At 47.6% G+C, this 18,113-nt stretch overlaps 1 protein-coding gene and 1 pseudogene across 3 annotated transcripts in view; one reads left to right on the top strand and one right to left on the bottom strand.

The window, feature by feature from the left end:
- The window catches only part of ADAP2 (ArfGAP with dual PH domains 2), a 30,742-nt gene extending 13,559 nt beyond the window's left edge, over window positions 1-17,183 (bottom strand). For all 3 annotated transcript variants that reach the window (XM_045985616.1, XM_045985615.1, XM_045985614.1), the window contains exons 1-6: window positions 16,978-17,183; window positions 15,977-16,107; window positions 14,239-14,330; window positions 11,212-11,291; window positions 10,167-10,279; window positions 41-187 (exon numbers count right to left, since the gene is read on the bottom strand). In XM_045985616.1, the coding sequence (XP_045841572.1) occupies window positions 41-187; window positions 10,167-10,279; window positions 11,212-11,291; window positions 14,239-14,330; window positions 15,977-16,107; window positions 16,978-17,071 (657 nt within the window). In that variant the 5' untranslated portion in view covers window positions 17,072-17,183. The remainder of the gene's footprint in view (window positions 1-40; window positions 188-10,166; window positions 10,280-11,211; window positions 11,292-14,238; window positions 14,331-15,976; window positions 16,108-16,977) is intronic.
- LOC123929299 lies at window positions 200-5,918 on the top strand (annotated as a pseudogene).
- Window positions 17,184-18,113: the final 930 nt, after the last annotated feature.

An 18,113-nucleotide genomic window follows, 5' to 3' on the forward strand; every position in this document is an offset into this window, starting at 1 on the left:
GTGCAGGCTGGGGCCGGGGTGCCAACACTGGTCATCTCACCTTCCCACTCTCGTGGTACACGAAGAGGTTCCTGACGTGGCCCTCTCTCCTGTAGGTGATCTGCAGTCCATGGGGGTTCCCCATCTTCTCTGTCTCAAAGGTGGCATTCAAGTCCTTGATGCTGATGACAGCTTTGGGGCCTTTACCCTGAAAGAGAGGATGCGGGTGACTTCTCATCACCTTCACCCAGGCCTAAGTTAACATGGATAACCAATTTGTAGCTTTCCATGGTTCTCGAATGTTCCTGCTCTAATACTCAGATGCGCCAATGTTCTACTGCTCTCCTGTGTTTTGGCCATCCTGCCATTCCCATTTGACCCGCTTGGCTTCTCTGAGCTGGGAGAGGGCTTGGAAAGGCCTGAACTTAGGACTTTTCAAACTTTTTAGCCACAGAACTTTTTCAGAAGCAAATCATCTATGGAAACAAACAAAATAAAATAGATAAACAGATAAAAGCAGGTATGGGGGCCTTGGGGAGCTCCCTCCCATGCTCTACTCTGTTGGCAGGGGTCTGGAACACAGGTTAAGCACTAACCCATACTAAGCAAGGAAGGGAAAAGTGTTTTCCTTTGTAACTGATAAGAGAGAAAAATGGTACAAATATTCTAGACATGGGGCAGCCATTAATCACATGTAGCTATTTAATTAAAATTTAATAAAAATGAGAGTTTAGTTCCTTAGGGCACACCTGGCTGGCTCAGTCGAAAGAGCATGCGACTCCTAATTTCAGGATTGTAAGTTCAAGCCCCACAGTGGGCCCAGAGCTTAGTTTAAAAAAAAATTATAGAAAAATAAAAAAACTTCATTTCCCTATGCTTAGTCCCATTTCAAGTGCTAGGCCACCTGGGGCTGTATCAGACAAGGAAGACATAGAACATTTTCATCACTGAACAAAGTTCTATTCGATAGTCTTTCTAGAGGGAAATTTGGTCGTATTTATTAAAATGTTGAGTATTGGGGCGCCTGGGTGGCTCAGTGGATTGAGCCACTGCCTTCGGCTCAGGTCGTGATCTCAGGGTCCTGGGATCGAGCCCCACGTCGGGCTCTCTGCTCCGCGGGGAGCCTGCTTCCTCCTCTCTCTCTGCCTGCCTCTCTGCCTACTTGTGATCTCTCTCTCTGTCAAATAAATAAATAAAAATTAAAAAAAAAATAAAATAAAATGTTGAGTATTTCACCTTAACTCACAGTTTCACATCTGCAAATCTATCGCCAGGAAATGCATTACTGTGCAAACATGTATGTCAAAAGATGCTTGTTGCCATGTTTTTTAGAACACTAGTAGTAGTAGTAGTAGAAGAAGAAGAAAAAGGAAGAGGAGAAGGAGGAGGAGCAGGAAGAGAAACTATTATATATATAACTATATAATAATATATAACTACTATATATGTGTGTATATATATACACAAACATCAGGGACAAAGGATTAAATAAACAAATAATGGTATATGAAATATTACAGAATTTTTATAGGATAATTTAGATCAATATTGTTTATTTTTTTAGAAGATTTTATTTATTTATTTGACAGAGAGAGAGAGACAGCGAGAAAGGAACATAAGCAGGGGGAGTGGAAGAGGGAGAAGCAGGTTTCTTGTTGAGCAAGGGGCCTGATGCAGGGCTCAATCCCAGGACCCAGGGATCATGACCTGAGCCACAGGCAGATACCCAATGACTGAGCCATCCAGGCACCCCTAGGTCAATATTACTTATATGAAAAAATATCCATGATATCCATGGGTAGAAATGGATAGTCCCAGAACAGGATGTATAGTAGGAACCTATTAATACAAAAAATTACACATACATACTTGCAGAAGTATATATACATATATAGAAAGTGTATGTCAATTTGAACAAGCATAAAAATACAGACATGTTAAAGGTGCCTGGGTGGCTCAGTTGTTAAGTGTCTGCCTTCGGCTCAGGTCATGATCCCAGGGTCCTGGATCAAGCCCTGCATCAGGCTCCCTGCTCACTGGGAAGCCAGCTTCTCCCTCTCCCACTTCCCCTGCTTGTGTTCCCTGTCTTGCTGTATCTTTTCCTGTCAAATAAATAAGTAAAATACTTTTTTAAAAATACAGACATGTTTATACTAATACTCTTCTTGAAGGACTACTGGAAGACTTTCCTTTTTAAATACTATGAGAAATACCAGAAACACAAAAGAATATCTAATTTTGGGGTGCCTGGGTGGCTCAGTGGGTTAAAGCCTCTGCCTTCGGCTCAGGTCATGATCCCAGGGTCCTGGGATCGAGCCCCGCATCGGGCTCTCTGCTCGTTGGAGAGCCTGCTTCCTCTCTCTCTCTCTGCCTGCCTCTCTGCCTACTTGTGATCTCTGTCTGTCAAATAAATAAATAAAATCTTAAAAAAAAAAATCTAATTTTGCCAATATTCTTCCTAACTTTTTCTAAAAGAAATATGATTTTACTAATAAAGGCAAAATCCCTTTCACTATTATTCATTCTAAACCATTCTCCTGTACTCCCCCCAACCAGGCAATCACTGTCTTGAGTCTGATGTTTATTCTTCTAGCTCGCTTTTTATAATTCTACGCACATATACGCATCTATGAATAATATACAGTATTGATTTCTGTGGTTTCCATTTACATAAATGGTATCATACTATATGTATCATTCTAGATCTTGCTGTTGTCACTCAACATTACATTTGTGAGTTCTGTTCATGTTGAGATACACCAACCTGGCTGGCTCTTATAAATGACCACACCAAAGGTTATCTCTATTTTCCTGTTCAAGATACTGAGATTATTTCGATTTTTGCAATCAGAAGTGATGCTACAGTCAGGCTGTGTCCATGGTACACATATGGGAGTGTTTCTCCAAGTCCCGGTGTATATTTAGGAGTGAAAGTGCTAGATCACATGGGGATACATCTTCAATGTACAGGAAACTGCCAAATTATTTCACTGAATGGCTCTCCATAGCAGCTGAACCATTATTTACTTCAATACTGAATACTGAATAATGGAAATGAGTAACACACTCAGTCACAGAAGAGATCCCCTTTCCCTATGGCCTCTCCCACACCTGACTGGCAGATTTAAGTATTTTGCCAATATGATGGGTATGAAATGGAATGTCATTCTTAACATTCATTTCATCAACTTTGTTGAGGTATAATTTATAAATAATACACAGCACTTATTTTAAGAGTACAGCATGGTTTTTGACAAATGGATACACCCATGGAAGCATCACCGCAATCACTGGGGCATGAGGGTGTCTCAGTCAGTTAAGCTTCCGGCTCTTAGTTTCAGCTCAGGTCATGAACTTGGAGATGTGGGATCTAGCCCCACACTGGATTTGTGCTTAGTGCTGAGTCTGCTTCTCCCTCTCTCTGCTCCTGCCTCTGCTTACTCTCTCTTTCTCTCTCTCTCAAATAAATAAATAAAATCTTGAAAAAAAAAAAAAAGACTACTACCTCAAGAGTTTCCTCAGGCCCCCGGGAGTCATTTTCCATGCCCCCCCCCCACCCCTAGATAATCACTTATCTCCTTTCTGTTGATATGAAATGTTTTAGAACTTCGTATAAATGGAATTATATAGTACATACTCTTGAATAAGGCTTCTTTTGCTCAGAATAATTTATTTTAGATTCATCTACATTGTTGCATTTATTAGTAGTTTGTCCCTTTTTGTTACTGAGTAATATTACTGAGTAATATTTCTTCTACGGATATACTACAATTTGTTCATTCAGCTGTGGATGGACATTTGGGTTCTTTCCACATTCTGGCAGTTTTGTTTTGTTTTTTTATGAATAAAGCATCTGTGAACATTTGCATCAAATATTTTTGTGGACATATGTTTTTGTTCCTCTTTGGTAAAAGGCTAGGAGTGCAATGGCAGGGTTATATGTTAAGTATATATCTACCTTTATTACAAACTGCCAAATGGTTTTCCCAAGTGGTTGTATCACTTTACAATCCCACCAAGCAACATATGGGAGTTCCAGTTTCTCCACGTCTTTTACAAGGAGTTGTCAGCCTTTTTAATTCCAGCCATTCTGGTGAGTGGGTGGTATATCCGGTAGGGCTTTAATTTGCATTTTCCTGACTGCCAGAGAGACGGAGCATCTCTTCTTCTATCTATCAGGCATTTTGGTTTCCTTTTTGCTTTGTAGAGTTTTTAAGAAAAACTGTTCTGGGTATTATTATTTTATTATGTTGAGATGAGTCTTCCTTTCTTTAGCCTTACTTTTTTGTATTACCCAAAATTTTTACATACATTTACATACATTTTTACATTACCTTTACAACCTAAAAAAAAAAGTTCCCTCTTGGGAAAGAAATTTAAAAGTAACAAAAGCCACTCGTTCTGTTTTTAGACTGGTTTAGACTGAACTGGCTTAGGACTGAGAAACAGATGGATCCTGGCGAACCAAGGATGAGACTCTCCTGGAGGCCAGCTCCTACTGGCCACTGGGGTACTGCGTCTGCTCCTAACTCTGCGGCAGCCCTTTCTCTGCCTGCCTTTTGGACCTGCAACATTTTCCAGTGCTTAAAATTGAAGGCTCAGAAGAATTCTCACTTGGAAGGGTAGTACTCTTCACTCCCCATCATTTTTCATGTGGTCCCAGGCTACAATCACGCTGCAGTCACCTGCTAGCCTTGCTAGGAAAGCAACAGGGGGAATGTGAAATTCAATCAGTCAGTCAGTCAGTCCACCTGTAGGAAATGGTGGCAAGGTAATGGCTAACATGCTCAGAGCTTGTCCTTTTCTGACTTTGTTGGCCACTCCTTCACATTCTTTCCTGGAAACATCTCATTTTTCTGCCCTCTAAATACTGGAATGTCTCAGGGTTCAGTGTGGGAAATAATATCAAAATAATCTCCTTCTCTCCCCATATGTACGTGCTATGATACCATAAAGAGGGGAAGTCTATATCTGCTCCCCTTGAATCAGCACTGGCTGTTGGAGTTGCTTTGATCAACAGAAGGTAGTTCCTTTTTTTTTTTTTTTTTTTTTTTTTTTTTTAAGATTCTATCTATTTATTTGACAGAGAAAGAGAGATCACAAGTAGGCAGAGAGGCAGGCAGAGAAAGAGAGGGAAGCAGGCTCCCTGCTGATCAGAAAGCCCAAGGCAGGCCTCTATCCCAGGACCCTGAGATCATGACCTGAACCAGAGGCAGAGGCTTAACCCACTGAGCCACCCAGGCACCTAGTTCCTGACCTAGTGCTGAAAAGGCCTACAGCATCGCCCTTTGCTCAGGGGAGGCCAGTTGCATGCTTTGCAGCCATGCTGCAAAGAAGCTCAAGCCAAACTCATGAATAAGAAGCAAGCACATGGAGAGACAGAGGCTCCCTAAAGGAGCCAAGGTTCCAGACTTAGGAGTGAAGGCTTCCTGGGCCTTCTTGTCCAGCCCAACCACCAGCTCAGGGCGGCAGGGTGCGTGACCTGGCTGATGCTACATGGGGTACACTGCAGCAGCCGAGGCCCAAACTCCTGACCCCCAAGATTGAGAAAAATAATAAACTGATGTTTTAAGCCACTAAGTTGTATGGTGGTTTGTCATTCAGGAACAAGTAACGAAAATACTCAGTCCTAGGATTTCTGCTTTTGCTCCTTTCCACACGTGACAACCTCCCCCCAAGAACACGTTCCTTGCGAAGGAGGACTTCCTGCACTCATCCCCAGAAGAGAAGAGGAAAAGCACAAGGAACAGCTCCTGGTGCAGAGCCCCAACACCTACTTCATGGACGTGAAGTGGCCAGGATGCTACAAAACCACCACGGTCCTTAGTCAGGCACAAACGATAGTTTAATGTGCGGACTGCTCCACTGTCCTCTGCCAGCCCACAAGATGAAAAGCAAGGCTTGCAGAAGGATGCTCCTTCAGACAGGAGCAGCACTAAACGCACCCTGAATCAAGATGAGTGGGGAAACAGGGATGCCTGGGTGGCTCAGTTGGAAAAGCATCTGCCTTCAGCTCAGGTCATGATCCCAGAGTCCTGGGATCAAGCCCTGCATGGGGCTCCTTGCTCAGCAGGGAGTCTGCTTCTCCATTTCCCTCTGTGTGCTCTCTCTCTATCTCTTAAATAAATAAATAAATACATCTTAAAAAAAAAAGATGAGTGGGAAATTAGTAAGCACATTTTGGATACAAAAAAACCATCTTGGGCACCTGGGTGGCTCAGTTGGTTAAGCGACTGTCTTCAGCTCAGGTCATGACCCCGGAGTCCAGGGATTGAGTCCAGCATCAGGCTCCCAACTCCATGGGGAGGCTGCTTCTCCCTCTGACCTTCTCCCCTCTCATGCTCTCACTCTCTCTCTCAAATAAATAAATAAAATCTTAAAAAAAAACTTTTCTCATCTACCCACACTCCTGCCCAGGTGATCCCAGGCAGTTCTATCGCTAAACCACTCACAGTGCTGACAACTCCACCTCCAAACTTTCCCTGGACCTCCAGGCTCAGCGTATCCAACCTCCTTCTCCATCCACCTGGGTGACTAATAAGCATCTCAAGCCAAAAAGGGCTCTTGATCATCCTCTCAGTGAGCTAAGTCTTTGTCATCTCAGTAAATGGCAAATCTCTCCTTCTAGTTGCACAGGATAGAAATCAGGGAACTATCCTTGATCCTTCTTTCTTTCACACCCTACGACCAATCCAGCAGTAAGTTCTTTTGGTTCTACTTCCAAAATCTGACCACCCCAAACTACCTCCTTCGCTACCAAACTGGTCTAATTCACCATTAATTCTCCCTTGATTATTTTTTTATTAACTGTTTTTATTTGTTTTAAGTAAACTCTATGCCCAAGGTGCAGCTCAAACTCACAGCTCTGAGATCAAGCCAGGCGCCCTGATTCCTCAATTACTGCAATAGCTTCCTAATTGCTTTCCCTCCTTCCACTCTTGCCCCCTCTCTGCCCCATCCTGACCACAGCAGCAGCCAGAGTGCTCCTTTAAAAAGTTGAAGTTGGGCACTTGGCCAGCTCAGTCAGTACAGCATGTAAGTCTTGACCTTGGATTTATGAGTTTGAGCCCCATGTTACATGTAGAGATTACTTAAAAATCTTTAAAAAATAAATAAAAATAGTCATGGTAATGGTCCTTGATGCAAGCAGGAGAAAAAGGACAGAAGACACATTTGTGTCCCCACAAAATGTTCATCCATCACAAGACTTGTATTCTCCAAATGCAAAAAGCTTAAATAAAATTATATCACTTCTCTGCTCAAAACCTTCCTGTGGCTTCTCATCTCAGAGTAAGGTCCAAAAAGCCTACATATTTTTGTAATCATGTATCCAATATGGCCTTGTGTCTAGAATACACAAAGAACTATAAAAACTCAATAATGAAAAGTTAACTAAACTAATTAAAATATGGGAAAAGGATCTAAACAGACATTTCTCCAAAGAAGATAGATAAATGGCCAATAAACACATGAAAAGATGTTCCACATCATTAGCCATCAAGGAAATGTAAATCAGAATCACAACCAGATACTACCTCTTATCTGCCAGGATGGTTATAATCAAAAAGACAGATGACAGCAAGTGTTGGTGAGGATGTGGAGCAACAGGAACCTTCAAACATGGCTGGTGGAAACATAAGATGGTGCAGCCACTTTGGAAAACAGTGTGGCAGTTCCTCTAAAGAGTAAATACAGAGTTGCCATCTGACCCAGCAATTCCGCTCCTAGGAATATCCCCAAGAAGAGTGGAAACATCCACATGAAAACTGCTACACCAATGTTCAAAATAGCGTTATTCATACTTGCCAAAAAGTGGAAATAACTCAAATGCCCACCAACTAAGTGAACAGATGAAAGGTGTACACAGTGGACCAGTACTTAGCAATAAAAAGAAGTACTAATACATGCTACCTGAATGAATCTTAAACACATATACAAAATGAAAGAGGTCTCTTACAAAAGACCACCTAGTTCATGTCCTTATTTGTCCATAATAGGCAAACCTATAGAGACAGAAGTAGATCATTGGTGTCCTGGGGCTGGGGGTTTGGTGGGGAGAGGATAAGGACTAATGGATGTGGGATTTCTTTTTGGGTTTCTCCCCATGGAGCAGGGAGCCTGATGCGGGACTTGATCCACGGACCCGGGAATCATGACCTGAGCCAAAGGCAGGTGCTTAACGACTGAGCCACCCAGGCGCCCTCTTTTGGGGGTTTTGAAAATGTTCTAAAATTGATTGTGGTAACAGTTACACAACTCTGTGAATGGACTAAAAGCCATTAATTATATGCTTTAAATGGGTGAATTGTAATGATACATGAATTTTTATCTTTCTTTTAAGATTTATTTATTTATTTTAGAGAAAGAGAGAGAGAAAATGCAAGCAGTGAGGAAGGAGAAGGAGAAAGAGAATCCAGAGCAGACCCTCTGCTATGAGCAGAGCCCAGTGCAATGTAGGCTGGGAGTAGGGCTTGATCCCACAACCCTGAGATCAAGACCTGAGCTGAGATCAGGAGTCCCACACTTCATTGACTGAGCCACCCACGCACTTCTGTGAATTTATAGTTTGATAAAACTGTTTTTTAAAAAAATCTTGAGTCTTACTAGGCCTTACAAGGTCCTTACTTATGTGAGTTCATCTCCATCCTTTTCTTTGCTCCTTCTGCACAGGTCACTTTGGCTTCCTTGATCCACCAACTACCCTCCCAGCTCAGGCTGCGGCTTATGGTGGAGTAGTTTGTGTCCTAAACAAAAAGTCCCTAGCTGAGGGTGTAATCGAGAACTGCAATCTAGGCTTCTGCTTATCTAGACCTGGGCCTCAGGGCTACACCATATCTATCTTCTTGGGCTCAGAACAGCAGTCATTTTCTAACTGGCACGCATGTATGTGCTAGCCAGGACTATGTTTATGTTCCCTCCACTTCTATTCCATGTACCCACATGACTTGCTCACTTTAAAAAAAAAAAAAATTATTTATTTCTTTTAGTGGGGGAGGGCAGATGGAGAAGGGGGAGAGAGAGAGAAACCTAAGCAGATTCTGCACTGAGCCCGGACCCTGATCTGGGATCATGACCTGGGTTGAAACCAAGAGCCAGTTGCTTAACCGACTGACCTATCCAGGAGCCCCTGACTTGCTCACTTTTATTGATTTCTCTGCTCCAATGTCATCAGAGGGGCCTTCCAAGACCCCTGTGTGATATCAGCCCCACCATCCTCTAACTCTTCACCTGCTTTTACTTCTCCTCACAGAACCTACTACCACCTCCATATATCATATATATCATATACATATATGTGTGTGTTTTATATTATATATATCATATATATGTATGTATATATATATGCATATATATATATGATATATATATGATTTTATTTCTTTATTTGCCAGAGAGAGAGGGCAAAAGCGGTGGGGGGGGGGCAGGCTGAGGGAGAAGCAGGCTCCCCACTGAGTAAGGAACCCAACAGTGGACTCAATTCCAGGACCCTGGGATCATGACCTGAGCCGAAGACAGACGATTAACCAACTGAGCCACCCAGGTGCCCCTCAGATATCATATGTTGATGTACCTTTTGGTTACCACCTGTCTTCTTCCACTAGACTGTAAGTCCCATGAGAACAGGAGCTTCATTTCATTTACTGCTATAGCCCCAGTGCTTACAGGAATGTCTAGCACATAGTAGGTGGTCAATAAATAATTTCTTGAGGGGCACCTGGGTGGCTCAGTTGGTTAAGCTGCTGCCTTTGGCTCAAGTCATGATCCTGGAGTCCCAGCATTGAGCCCCGCATCGGGCTCCCCACTCCATGAAGAGTCTGCTTCTCCCTCTCCCTCCCTCTCCCTCTTGGCCCCTCCCCCCTCTCCTTCTCTTTCTCCCTCTCTCCCTTTCAAATAAGTAAATAAAAATCTTTAAAAATATGTAAATAAATAGATAATTTCTTGAGGGCATGAACAAATGCAGTAAGCTCAAGTGGCCATCCAAGGCCCAGTCTAAGCTAATCCTAAGGGAAGAGAAGGTGTGTTTTCTGCAGACTGGACTGATTGTCTGACTGTGGAAAAGTAACTGTGTGGTGCTGAACACTCAGTGGCTGAGATTATCTGGAAGACGGCACCATTGATTCCAATGCGACCCCAGTGGGGTGTGGGCCAGCGCTCAGGAAGGGACCATTACTGGTCTGGTCTCTTACCTCCTCTTTAGTGTAGTACTTCAGGAGGCCTTCTTTTGCCAGGAGGACAAACTTCCTTCTCAGGAACTGTGCATTGTCCCTTCCCCGCTTCCACAGGAACCCTTCCCGGTTTCCTTAGCCGCCAAGGATGAGAAAGAGGGAAGAGCCACATCCTTGAGATGAACAAGCAGTTTGCAAACCACGTAGGGTCGCGAGCGTAGACTGAACGCTCCACCCCGTGCTAAAATATCTTAAATCTAATTTAGCTATGTCAGCTGCTGCATGTAGGGTTCTGTCTGGGGCCAAATTTGCCAAGTCTCATGATTTCGGTTGGGCTCTCCCTAACTTCCTTCTTTGGCTCTTTCATAAGAAGACGGACTAAACCCTTAAGAAGGCTAAGTCCTGAGAAACTGGTTGATTCTGAAAGATGCTGGTAACGGTGCTGCCCGGTGTCTCGTTGATGCCGACCTAACAAAACCCTCCAAAGGGCGGAAATGTCGAACGACCTCTAGGTACCTGCAAGTTCAAGAGTACCATGTGCTCCCCATAGCTAGAGCCGCTGAGCTCCGGCTGTCACCGGTCCTCGCAGTGGTTTTGTACACTTTGCTTTCTGAGTCAGCGTCGGCTTGGGCTCAGAGCAGTGGGCAGACACGGCCGCAGGCCGAGGGCCAGCCGTGAGCTTGGGCCCCACATGAAGGTGGGAAGGGAGGCGGAAATCCCTCCCATGTACCTTACCAAGCCTTGTGCCACATGAGGGGCCACACTCCCCAAAAGCAGGGGTGCCTTTTGCTAACTGCCTGGCGGGTGAGTCTTCCTGCCACTCTACACTAAGACACTGTATGCACCTGTGGCCCTGTGGGGACCAGAGATACAAATGCGTCTTGACCACTCAGACCATAAAACTCCGCCTGCTGACATGTTGCTGTTTCAGAGGCAAAGGAACCCACACCTTGGCCTCTGTGGCCAGAGTAAGGCCGGCAGATAGCTACTGACTGGGCCCTCGGGTGCTTTATTGACCAGAATTCGTTAGAACATAGACCTCAAAAGATGATGGAAATAACCTTACCTGGTGGTGAGGTGGTTTTCCCATCGGCCATAAATTCCTGTCTTTCATACTTAGCTCGAATCCACTGTTCCTTTAACACCCTAAGAAGAGAGAGCCTTTGGTCAACCATGTCTGAGGCACCCCCTTCCCACAGTGTGGGGGCATCCCAGCAGCTGCCTGGTCAGACCCCCCAGGGCCGCTCAGCTTCGGTACCATTACATTTGGGACTAATTCTCTGTTGGGGAAGGGGAAGACTCCTGTGATCTATTGGATGCCCAGTGGCATCACTGGTCTCTATCCTCTAGATGCCAGTAGTCCCCCCTCCCTAGTTATGATACCTCAAAATGTCTTCCGTTATTGCCAGTGTCTCCCAGGGGGAAAATATTTCCCCCAAGGGGCTATCTGAAAACCATTGGGTTATTCCAACCCCAGCCCAGCCTTCTAGATCAACACAGCAGTGATCTTGGGGTCCAACCACCTGGGACCTGCTCTTCCTCTCCTATTTATCCACCACGTGATCCATGGCAAGTTGCCATTCCTCTGAACTTGGGGAATATGTCAATGATATGATACCTACCTTCCCCTTGGGGTTGTTGAGGAGTTTAAATATATATGTAAAAGGATCTGGTACCATGATCACCACATAGCAGGAGTTTAACATTAGCCTAATCAGTCACATGACCCCTGCAGAAAACTTATTTCAATTGTTTGGTTCCCTCTTGCCTTTTCCAGGTAAACATTCTAAGGTTCACGTGACCTTACCCGAGAGCCACAGGGAATGACCCGGAAGTGGGCACCTGGCCCGACCTGGATAGTCAGAGCTCTGCCCTGAACTACTGGAGCAAAAGGAGAAAAACCGAGGGAGGGGTGGACTGGAAGCCCTCTCTCCATCAAGCTGGTACCTGGAGCCAAGGATCTGGAGCCAGGGACCCAAAGTGGCCTTGCTCCCAGCTACATGAAAGAAGCCTGGCCAGTTGAAAGGGACAGGAATGAGAACCAGAAAGAGAATGTGAGAGGCGTTTGTGCTACTGGCCTGTCCGTCCTGAGGGGGGCTCCACCTCTGTCCCTCCTACGGTCTGATCCCTAGAACTTACAACTCCCCTCGTGTCTAAGCTGTGATTCTGTCACTTGCAACCAGAGGCCCTGCTTAATGCACAGCCCTCACCCCCAACACACTGAAGACAGTCACCAAGCCCACTGTGGCACCCAGAGCCACAGGATCAGAGCTGGGAGAGGGAGTGGAGACTGAGGCCCCGGTCCTGGTCCTGGAGGTGGGGAATTTAGAGGACTTCTAGAATTCCAGGGAGGAGGCCAGTTGAGTCCCACTAATAGGGTTTAAGGTGAGGGGCTGTGGTTGGAATCGTGGAAGTAGTGTCTGGAGTGCTGGCAGAAAGCCCAACACGTAGTAGGTGTTCACCAAATACCCATTCCTTTCTCCTTGCAGCAAAGCAGCAGGGAGGCAAGGGGAGCCAGACCCTCTTGAGGTAAGCCTGGCACCTCCCTCAGTCCGGCTGGGGACCATGCAGCATTCCAAAGGTGACAGTAAGAAATGGATTAAAACTAGCCTACTGGGGGGGCACCTGGGTGGCTTGGTGGGTTAAAGCCTCTGCCTTCGGCTCCGGTCATGGTCTCAGGGTCCTGGGATCAAGCCCCACATCAGGCTCTCTGCTCAGCAGGGAGCCTGCATCCCCCTCTCCTTCTGCCTGCCTCTCTGCCTACTTGTGATTTCTCTCTCTGTGTCAAATAAATAAATAAAATCTTCAAAAAAATTTTTTTTAAATTAGTCTGTTGGGTGGCCTGTGAGACATTTCACATAAATTATCTCATTTACTCTCTACCACCATGCTATGACGTAGGCATCATTAACTACATTTCAGAGACAAAAGAGCCACGATTCAGAGAGGTTTGGTAACTTGTCTACCTTCTCACAGCTAGAGAGTGGTAGAGTCAGGAAAAAATACTGGGGTCCTCTGAGTAGAAAGCTGTGTCCCCCCACCCCCACCCCACCACTCCACGCTGCATCAGCAGCCTCTGGTTTGTTTTAACTACTGGAAAATGGTAGGGTACTAGGTACAGTTGTATAGTTTGCACACTGTCCAAAAGCTTCCTGCTGAGGCTAAAGGAAAATGGTGACTGAAATGCAGCCTATTTCCTGAAAGCCATACCCCCACTGCCAGTGAGGCTGTACCTACCCAGAGGGTATGTTCTTCCTATTTATTCCAGAATGGTGGCTGGGGGTGGATGAAGGGAGGGGGTCACTATCTAGCAGCCCTGGCAGTGAGCCTGAGTCCCTGGAAGGAAAGCTAAGGTTCAGGCAGTCAGTCCTGCAGAGGCTGGGGTCACTAGGTACCAGGGTCACACTGACCCCTCACATCCAGGGGGCCTGAAACCTCCTGTTGCTTCCCAGCTTCCCCCCACTTATATTAGATTTCCCCGGTGCCCTGGTGTCAGATGGGCTAATCGGTCTCAGTTCTTTCTCTATGAGCCTCAGGAATGTTACCTATTTCATGGGGACCATGCCAGTGTTATCTCAGAGCTGTTGAGAGAATTAAAGACATGAATGCACCCAGCATTTAGCATAGGGCCTGGTACATAGGCAGAGTTCAATAAATATTAGTGGCTACTATTATTTTTATGGTGATTATATAGGGATCTGGGGCCAGACAGCTGCTTTGGAGCTAGGCTGAGTTCAAGTGGGATAGCCCTGGGCACAACACTTCACAGGAAATAGCTGAAACACACCTGTTCTACTAAAATACCAGTGTTCCTCTTTGCTATCCAGTTAGCTGCCACCATCAGAGGCAAAGGGGCAGGTCATAGAGAAAACGCCCCATATCACAGCTGTGGAAACTGAGTCCCATAGAGGGGAAGTGATAAACCAAGGAATAAGGGTAGAGGAGGAACTGAGCCAGGTCTAAGTGTTTTCCATGACAGTACCAAAATGTCTTCCCAGGTCCACCAGATACATGGAAAAGACCACCAGAGACAAAGGCACCAGAGATGGAGTAGGGGTGGGGGAGAGGGGAGACCAAGAAATCACCCACTCACAGGCAGTCGTTGGCCTGGGGGACATAGTAGAAAGCAGGGACTCTGGCTTCGTACTTGGCCTTCACACGGAGGTTCCCGTTGTGGGTCATAAACTGCAAGACAACAGCAACTTGAGGTAATATTAGAACTTGAAAAAATGTGAAATGAAACCATGGTCTACCCAGAAGGCTGCTCTTCCCACCGGCTCCGAGGCTAAGTCAGGAGACACTCCTACTGGAATCTGACACTTCCCATTGGGCTTGGTTACCCATGCTGCTGGGAAGCCCCAACCTGGGGCAATGAGGGGCTACAGTATACCTCATGTAGGCAGAACACTTTACATCCTTCCCCATTAGTTCATTCCATCTCCTCGACAATTTTAATATTGCCATCCTCATTTTAGTGGTGAGGAGAGGGACTCAGAGAGGTTAGGCAACTGACCCAAGATGACGCAGCTAGAAAGTGAGGAGCTGGGACTTGAACCCAGACCTGTCTAACTCCAGAATTCAAATTCTTTCTCCCACCCCCCTCGCCAGATGGCCAGGACCACCAGCAGCTATGTGCAGGAGACAGACATAGCTGGAGGATGGAAGAAGTCGGAACTGGCCCCCTTGACTAGGTAGGTCAGGGTGATCACTGGGGCCCTATGAACACCTGACAGACCCAGAGGCAGATATGCCAAGAGCGGCCTCGGCTAACAGTTGCCACTCAGGAACAGAGCTGGCATATCTGCGGTGAGGGCACATATGGGAAAGAAACATCAGGTTTTTAATTTACATCCCCTGAGCAGAGTGAACTCCATTGTCCCCCTCCCGCCCCCCCCACCCAGGGACTCTAGACTATGACTCGGGATTTTCATGGGCTTTGGATCCCAACAGAGCAAGTTTAACATCCCAGCTGTGCCACTGATTCACTGAGTGACCCTTGGGCAGTGCTGAACCCCCCTAAGCTTCAGGGATTTCAACTGCAAAAATGAAGAAAGTATAATAGGGGGGTTATAAGGGACAAAGAAACAATCTTCAGGTCTGCCTGCTGGTTTACCGGCTTCCTATCTTTCTCCTGCACTAGAACATAAGCTCCACGTGGGCAGAGACTCTATCCTATTCACTGCTCTTTCCTAATACCCAGCACACAGTAGGCTTACAGTAACTACGTGCCCAATGAATAAAGCATCAAGCAGAGTGCCTGGCACAGAGTGGGCACTCAGAAAACACTCGCCTGCTTTTCCAGTAATCCTTGAATTCCTCAGCTAACCAGCACAATTTAGAACAGCTTCCTCTCTGAAGGTTTTCTGGCCAAAATGGTATTATATCATCCAGGCTGATGGTGTCCTCCATCTTCATAGATTTGAAGAGCAAAAAGGTGCCCTTCCTGGCTATGGGGTGATGCGTGGAAGGGAGACTATAGACCATAAATTAGTCTATTTCTGTTCCAGTCCAGGACTTCAGCTAATGATACATAATGCCTACAGATGTAGGCATTGAGCCTACATTTAATCCTTACATCAGCTGATTGAAAGAATAGTTGGATCCTTAAAATACAGAAGTGGAAACTGAGGGAAATAACAAGCTCAGGGCCTTGCACTCGGGGTCTCTGTCTAAGCCAGGACTCTAATAGGCTGTGCTTTCTTTTGCTAGTTACTGCTTCTCTCTGGAACTCAGTTTCCTCCCCTATAGAGGAATGGGGCTACCCACCCACCCCCTCCACCCCTGCTCTGCTGTTTCAAGGCTCTTCAGTGCCCACCCCTTCCCCTCACTACCTCCACAGTACTGTCATCCCAGAAGTCAAGTCTCACGGATTTAATTTTGCTGATGTCTGGGAAGTTGCGGTGGACACCAGAGCAGTTCAGGCAGATGAAAATGCCCAGCTTGTAGGAGGCCCAGTCGGGATCTAGGGGCAAGAGGGTGGAAGGGGAGTTGGATGGAGAGTTATGCACCGAGACCACGGCTGGGCTGGGGATGCTGGAGAGGCAGGGCTTGGCCATTAGGATTCCTGGGGCCCTGCCCAGCGCTGCCCCTGTTAGGAAGCCCTTTTCTCTCGGTCCCCCCACCTTGGGTGAGTTAAGATACCAACATACAACCTTCTGGTCAGCCCACGGGCCAAAGCATGGAGGCTACCAGGATGATCTTGGAAGGAGTCCAGGGATGGGGCGAAGGGCTGAGACGAACGCAAAGTGGAAGTGACAAGACTCCGGGGAACCGAGAGAAGAGCGCAGAGGAAGGGGCAGGCACTAGGGCGCCTGGCTGGTGAGCTGCAGGTGGGGAAGTCGGCACGCTGCCCAGCAGGAACTTGGGAGGACCCCATGGGCTTCGGGCGGTTGGGAAGGGAGCACTGGGCCTTCGGGGATCTAGGACCCCGAGGTGTGGGAGATGTTTGGGTCCGTGGGCGTGGGAGATGGCTGGGTCCGAAGTGACCATGTCAGGGACCCAGGTCCGGGTGGGTGGGGTGGCTGGTGGGGCAGGCGAACCAGATGGTCAAGGCCTCCGGGTCCCGGGTATAGTGACTGGGTCCAAGGATATGGAAGGGTCGGTGTCCGGGTCCCGAATGGGGAGGTCAGGCGGCTGGGTTCGGATGGGCTCGGCAGCCGCTGTGGAGAGCGCGGCCGAGGGCGCCAGACCGACATTCGCGGTCTGGGTGGGCGGGGGGCTGGGTACGAAGGTGTCAGAAGAGGCCCCGCAGGGGCCCGGGGCCGGACCTGGTCTGGAAGGAGGAGAGGAGGTCTGCGGGCAGGGGTCGCGCTCCCGGCCGCCGCACCCTTACCCGCCGCCCCGCAGTCGGCGCAGTGCGCGTTGCCGGTGCCCGCCGCCTGCAGCAGCTCCAGCAGCCGCTTCTTGTTGCGCTCGCGGTCGCCCATGGCTGGCCCGGCGGGCTCAGCGGGGCTCAGCCCCGCAGCCCCCTAGCCCGGCGATCGCCCAGGGCGCTGAGCTCGCGCGGGCAGGTGAAGAGAGACGCGGTTCCACCGCCTCCCGCGCGCCCGCGCCGCCTCTCGAGCGCCAGCCCCGCCCCTCGAGTCTTCCGTCCCGCCCCCTGCTCGCCCCGCCCCCCCGGCCCCCGGCTGAGGCCAGCCCCGCGGGGAACCACCCGAGCGCTGGCCGGAGAGCAAACCCCGGCCTGTCGCTTGCTAGTTGCGGGACTGTGGACAACCCAGTCAGCTTCTCTGGCCTCAGTTTCCACCTCTGCAAAAGGCGAATGAGGGCAGGTCTGCGTCTCTGGGCTCCTTGGAAAATTAGACAGGATCTAACCTCCGGAAAGCGGTCCATGGATGGAGCGCTGACATCTACTTAGAGACACTCCAAAGCTGCCTCCCCAGGAAGCCCTCCTTAATACCCGAAGCCTCGAGCAATCTCTCCAGCTTCTGGTCCTTCTGGAACCCTGTTATAGGATCTGTCCCTCCCTGTGGCCCTGAGCACTTTCTATCTACGTCGCATCAGTTATTTATATATTTATGTTAATCCTTCTTCCACCTCCGATGCACACACACGCCACTCTAGATAGTTTGATGTCAGTAGCTTTATTTCCGTATCCCACGTAACTCCTGGAAACAGCACCTGCACAATTTTTAGAAGCCCATTGAATTGTTGCATGACTGTGTTCACCAGGAAAGTGTGGTTTCACCAACATGGGCTCCACGAGGCGCTTTTATGGGTTAGGTTCCATCACTGTCAGGTGTTGGCAGGGCTTAGGTGGACTTGAGCCTGGGCTCTCCCTTCACCATTCCTGTCCCTCCTTGACCCTTTTCTCTGTGGTCCGGGGGCACACACTGCACACACTGGCCTTCCCCTCTGTAGGTAAACACCCATATGTCATATGCATATAGCTTTATGCACAAGGATGTTAGACTTCCATCCTGATAACTGCAGCTGACGGTCTAGCCGACCTGCCTGTATCCCCAGTTC

Source organism: Meles meles, chromosome 18 (assembly GCF_922984935.1).
Source record: "Meles meles chromosome 18, mMelMel3.1 paternal haplotype, whole genome shotgun sequence".
NCBI lineage: Eukaryota > Metazoa > Chordata > Mammalia > Carnivora > Mustelidae > Meles > Meles meles.